Source organism: Nicotiana tomentosiformis, chromosome 9, assembly GCF_000390325.3.
Source record: "Nicotiana tomentosiformis chromosome 9, ASM39032v3, whole genome shotgun sequence".
Classification (NCBI taxonomy): domain Eukaryota; kingdom Viridiplantae; phylum Streptophyta; class Magnoliopsida; order Solanales; family Solanaceae; genus Nicotiana; species Nicotiana tomentosiformis.
Window position 1 is genome coordinate 92,446,795 of NC_090820.1, and position 5,885 is coordinate 92,452,679.

The window sequence follows — 5,885 nt, forward strand, 5'->3', positions numbered from 1 at the left end:
TTTCTCTCTCTAATTTTCTTGAAAGCCTGTGCTTCAACCCTCTTAAAGAAATAGTCAGTCATAAACAAAATAAATTTAGTTTTACCTGGGGCCGATGACATAGGGCCGACGATATCCATTCCCCACTTCATGAATGGCCATGGGGATAAGACTAAGTGGAGTCGCTCTCTGGGTGGGTGAATCATCGGCACATACCTTTGACATTTGTCGCACTTTCGAACAAACTCTTTTGTATTTTTTTCCATATCGGCCCAATAGTATCCTGCTCTGATGACTTTGGGAACCAACGATTCGGCACCAAAATGATTTCCACAAGTGCCCTCGTGGATTTCTCATAGGACGTAGTCGGTATCTCCTGGTCCTAAACATATTGCCAATGGTCCATCAAACATCCTTCTATACAATGTTCCGTCTTCGGCCAATGTGAATCGTGCGACCTTCGTTCGTAGAGCCCTCGATTCCCTAGGGTCCGATGGAAGCTTCCCGTTCTTTAGATATTCGATATATTTGTTCCTCCAATACCAAGTCAGACTTTTGGAGTTGATTTCTGTGTGGCCTTCTTCGATTACTGACCTTGAATGTTGTACGACAGTCCCCGAGCTAATCTCTCCATCTTCGACTAATGACCCCAAATTTGCAAGGGCATCGGCCTCAGCGTTTTGCTCTTGAGGCACATGCTGTAAGGTCCATTCTTTAAATTGATGTAGAGTCACTTGTAATTTGTCCAAGTACTTCTGCATTCGATCTTCTCGGACCTCTAAAGTTCTGCTGACTTGGTTTACCAAGAGCAGGGAGTCACATTTGGCCTCGATGACTTCTGCTCCCAAAACTTTAGCTAGCTCGAGACCTGCAATCATGGCCTTATACTCGGCCTCATTGTTAGTTAACTTAGAAGTGTTGATGGATTGCCTAATTGTGTTACCCATGGGCCGCTTCAAAATGATGCCTAGCCCAATGATGTACCCGACTTTATTAATAGTTCCTTTTCGACCTCGGGTACGAGGGCTGGCGTAAAGTCGGCCACGAAATCCGCTAAGATTTGATACTTGATAGACGTTCGGGGTCGATACTCGATATCGTACCCACTGATCTTGACGATTATGCAAAATATTGCGAAGAGGATAGGTAGTACCTATGCAGATTGGGTGACACTGAAAATATGGTTTTAATTTCCTAGAGGCGCTTATTAGGGCGAGCGCTAATTTTCTAAGTGTGGGTGCCGGGTCTCGGCCTCACCTAGAGTTCGACTAACATAATAAATAGGAAATTGCGTACCTTGTTCTTCTCGAACTAGAACCCCACTTAACGCGATTTCCGAGACCGCTAAGTACAAGTATAGTTGCTCATCCGCTTTCGTAGTATGAAGCAGTGGCAGGCTCGAGAGGTACTGCTTTAGTTCTTCCTTTGCTTGTTGGCATTCCGAGGTCCATGCAAAATTATTGTTCTTTTTGAGAAGTGAGAAGAACCTGTGACTTCTATCTGAAGACTTCGAGATGAATCGGCCTAGGGAGGCTATGCGCCATGTTAATCTTTGTACGACCTTAACATTATCCACGACTGTGATGTCTTCGATTGCCTTGATCTTATCGGGATTGATTTTGATACCCTGATTTGATACCATAAAGCCGAGGAATTTGCCCGAGCCGACCCCGAATGCACATTTCTTTGGGTTGAGTTTCATGTTGTATTCCCTTAGTATATCGAAGGTCCCCTGCAAATGTGTCAAATGGTCCTCTGCTCACAGGGACTTAACTAGCATATCGTCAATATAAACTTCCATTGACTTACCTATTTGTTCTTCGAACATTTGATTTACTAAGCATTGATAAGTTGCACCAACATTTTTTAGTCCAAACGGCATCACATTATAACAATAGGAGCCGTATTTAGTGATGAACGAAGTCTTTTCCTGATCTTTCGTGTTCATTTGTATTTGATTGTACCCGGAGTAGGCATCGAGAAAACTAAGAATCTCATGGTCGGCCGTGGCATCGATCTACGATCGATATTCGGCAGAGGAAAAAAGTCTTTAGGACATGCTTTGTTTAAATCTTTATAGTTCTAAGTTTATTTCCCTTTTTAGGGACTACGACTACGTTTCTAACCATTCGGGGTATTTTACCTCCCGAATGGATCCTATTTTGAGAAGTTTGGTTACCTCGTCCTTGATGAAATCATGTTTTACCTCAGATTGGGGTCTTCTCTTTTGTTTTACCGGGCGAAACTTCGGGTCCAAGCTTAGTCGATGTGCAGCAATTTCCGGCGGGATCCCTGTCATATCTAAATAGGACCAAGAAAAACAATCCATAGTATTGATAAGAAATTTAATGAGTTTTTCCCTAAGCTCGAGGGTTAACCCCGTACCCAGGTATACCTTTCGATCAGGTAGATGCTCGATCAGTATGACTTGCTCCAGTTCCTCGACCTTCGATTTGGTGGCGTCGGAATCCTCGGGGATTTTGAAGGATCGAGGGATCCAATATTCATCGTCTTCGTTCGTTCCCTGCTTCTCCGATTGAGTCGAGGTTGGTAGCTGTGGTTGCTATTTAGTTTCCTTTTTTCCTTTGGATTCTGATCCTTTTGTTGACAAAAGCACCGATAACGGTATGACTTTGTCGACCGCGAACATCTCTGTGGAAGCATGCTGTTCCCCATATACCATTTTTACTCTATTCGGTGTTGGGAACTTCAGTATTTAGTGAAGGGTTGAGGGGACCACCCTCATATTGTGAATCCATGGTCTTCCGAGCAGTGCGTTGTACCTCATATCACCTTTGATCATATGGAACTTTGTTTCTTGAATAATTCTAGCTACATTTACTGGTAGGATGATTTCACCTTTAGTTGTTTCACTTGCCATGTTAAAGACATTGAGGATCCGAGCTGCGGGTACGATCTGATCTTGTAGGCCGAGCTTATCCACGACCCTCGATTGAATAATATTTGCCGAACTTCCTGGATCAATTAAAACACGTTTAACCTGAATTTTATTCATAAGGATAGAGATTACCAAATAATCATTGTGGGGTTGTGAGATCCCTTCTGCTTCCTCATCATTGAATGATAAAGCGCCTTCTGGCACATAGTCTCGAGTTCGTTTTTCTCTGGTGATTGATACTTTAGTGCGTTTGAACACGTGCCCTTGTGGAATATCGACCCCACTAACGATCATGTGAATCACGTTCTTCCTGCTCGTTTTTCCTGTTTGCGTCTTTGTCTCTGAAATGGTTTTTAGCTCGGTCGCTCAAGAATTCTCGAAGATGACCCTCGTTGAATAGACGGGCCACCTCCTCCCTTAGTTGCCTGCAATCTTCGGTTTTATGACCATGTGTACCATGGTATTTTCATGTTTGATTGGGGTTTCTTTGGGATGGATTGGTTTGTAGGGGTCTGGGCTATCTAGTATCTTTGATTCTCCCAATGGCCGACACAATACCTGATGCGTCGTTACTGAAGTTGTATTCTGACAATCGTGGTGCTTCTGTGGGATTGGCATGTTTATCGAAGCCACTTTTTCTCATGAGCCCTCGAGAGCTCTGTCTTCGATTGTTCCTTCGATCATTTAAGATGGGATTGCGTCCTGGGCGATGTTTCTACGATCTGTGTTGTATGTTAGATACCGATCTCTGCTCGACCGGGATTCTTTGTCGATATCCCTTTGAGTTCTGCCGATGGGCCTGTTTGGATAAGCGGAATCGGAAGGGGTCCCCAATTGATCATCCTCGACCCTGATCTTCGACTGGTACCGATTATGTACATCGTACCAGGTTACTACTGGATATTCAATTAAATTCTGCTTTTGCTGTCGTGATGCCACCGAACTTCGTTCGTTCAAACCTTGTGTAAATGATTGAACAGCCCAATCGTCTGTGACAGGTGGTAGTTCCATGCGTTCCATCCGAAACCGAGATACGAAGTCCCTCAACATTTTGTTGTCTTTTTGTTTCACCTTGAAGAGGTTCGATTTTCTAGTCACGACTTTTATTGCTCTGGCATGTGCCTTTACGAAGGAGTCTGCAAGCATGGCGAAGTAATCGATGGAATTAGGCGGCAAATTGTGGTACCATATCATTTCTCCTTTCTACAAGGTTTCTCCAAATTTCTTCAGTAGAACATATTCAATCTCTTCGTCTTCTAAGTCATTTTCCTTTATTGCGCATGTATAAGAAGTGACATGTTCATTAGGTTTAGTGGTCCCGTTGTACTTAGGAATTTCTGGCATTCGAAATTTCTTCGGAATGGGTTTTGGTGCCGCACTCGGAGGGAAAGGCTTCTGTTCAAATTTCTTTGAGTCCATACCTTTTAAAATTGGTGGTTCCCCCGGTATTTGGTCAAACTGGGAGTTATATATCTCTACTTTCTTGTCATTTGCCTCGATTTTCTTTTCTCCCGATTCAATCTGTTTAGTGAGCTCCTCAAATATTTTCATAATGGCGGGGTCAGTCCCTGATTCGTTGACATTTGACCTTTCCGGCACAGGCTCGGTCCTTGGAACAACTTCTGGTTCGATCCTACTCGATGTTCGGAGTTTATTTTGTAGTTGTGCTATATCGGCCTATTGAGCCTGTAATATTTCGAATATCAATTGGAAGCTAACTCCACCATCTTCTCTGCCCTGTGTACCTCGACCACCTGATTGAACTTCCCTGTGTATACTACCTTTGGTCTCAACGCCCAAATTTGCATTTAGGGCGACATGTGAACTGACATCGACATGATTTGCAATTGGTGCTCCCTCGAGGTCGGCCTGAGGCACCTCGATTCCTAGGGCGGCTATGTTGTCGTTTTTCCCATGAAATCCAAGGCTGTTGTCGCCATGTGTAGGTGCTGCTTGTGAGTTTGACATGTTTGTCCTGAAAAACAAAGATTCTTACGAGAACAAGTGTAAAGCAGTGTGTATTATTAAAATTAGTATTTAGTAATCACTATTATCCTTAGCCCCACAGTGGGCGCTAAACTGTTTACCCTTAAAATTGGATAACAATTAAACTTATAATATGGATTTAAGGATACGTGATTTCACTTAATGCTAATTGAAATATATGAAGATTAATGATAGAATTGTACAATAAAATAAATCAAACCAGTATTTGAGCAGAACTCAACCCTTGAGTTAGAGTATCCTCAAACTGGTTGATGCAAGGACAATAAAAATACAATAAGCTGAATAACAAGAGTGTGAGAGAGAAAGAAAATTATATTGCTTTTGTATCAGTTGCCTTTACAAAATGGTTAGAACTCCCCTTTATATAGTAGAAGAATTCTATATATGATACAATTCTAATTACATAAGAAAATCCCATGATTAGCTAAACAACTGTTCTTGATTCGATACGTTCCGTGATTTTCGTCGTGACCTTCGACCAGTCGCAGATATCTCGCTTTTCCGTTATTACTCTATCTTCGGTATTGCTCGATGCCTGTCTTGTTTGGTCTCGATTGCTGTCGGCCTCAATCTTAGCAGGTGTCCCGAATCCCGAGCTCGGTACCTTATCTTCGTGCCTTGACCCGATCCACTTCGGGGTCGACCTTCGATGCAATTTCTTGGTCTCGGTCATCATAGAAAAATCGGGTGGGTCCAATTTTAACCGTATACAATATATATATATATATATATATATATATATATATATATATATTATAAAAGTTAAATTAAAAGATGATATAACTTTTTGAGAGATTAATTCTATATATATTTTTATTATCGCAACCAACCAAATATCATGTAGCTTCAAAAAATGACACATTATTACTCATGTTTATTATCTTTGATATGAAACCTCATATTTTGAAATATATCTAGAAAGTCATACGTAAATAAATTATTATCTTATTTATGGATATATGAACTTTTTAAACCTTGAATAATTTTAAACTCCTAAATA

The 5,885-nt window shown here is 41.6% G+C and overlaps 1 protein-coding gene across 1 annotated transcript; it reads right to left on the reverse strand.

Moving 5' to 3' along the window:
- Nucleotides 1-332: 332 nt before the first annotated feature.
- LOC138899196 (uncharacterized) lies at nucleotides 333-926 on the reverse strand. Its single transcript, XM_070185334.1, has one exon. The coding sequence runs from the start codon at nucleotides 924-926 to the stop codon at nucleotides 333-335; it is 594 nt and encodes a 197-aa protein (XP_070041435.1).
- Nucleotides 927-5,885: the final 4,959 nt, after the last annotated feature.

Excerpts from the sequence above, each read along its gene's own strand:
- LOC138899196 (XM_070185334.1), bottom strand. The coding sequence starts at position 926 with ATGGGTAACACAATTAGGCAATCCATCAACACTTCTAAGTTAACTAAC.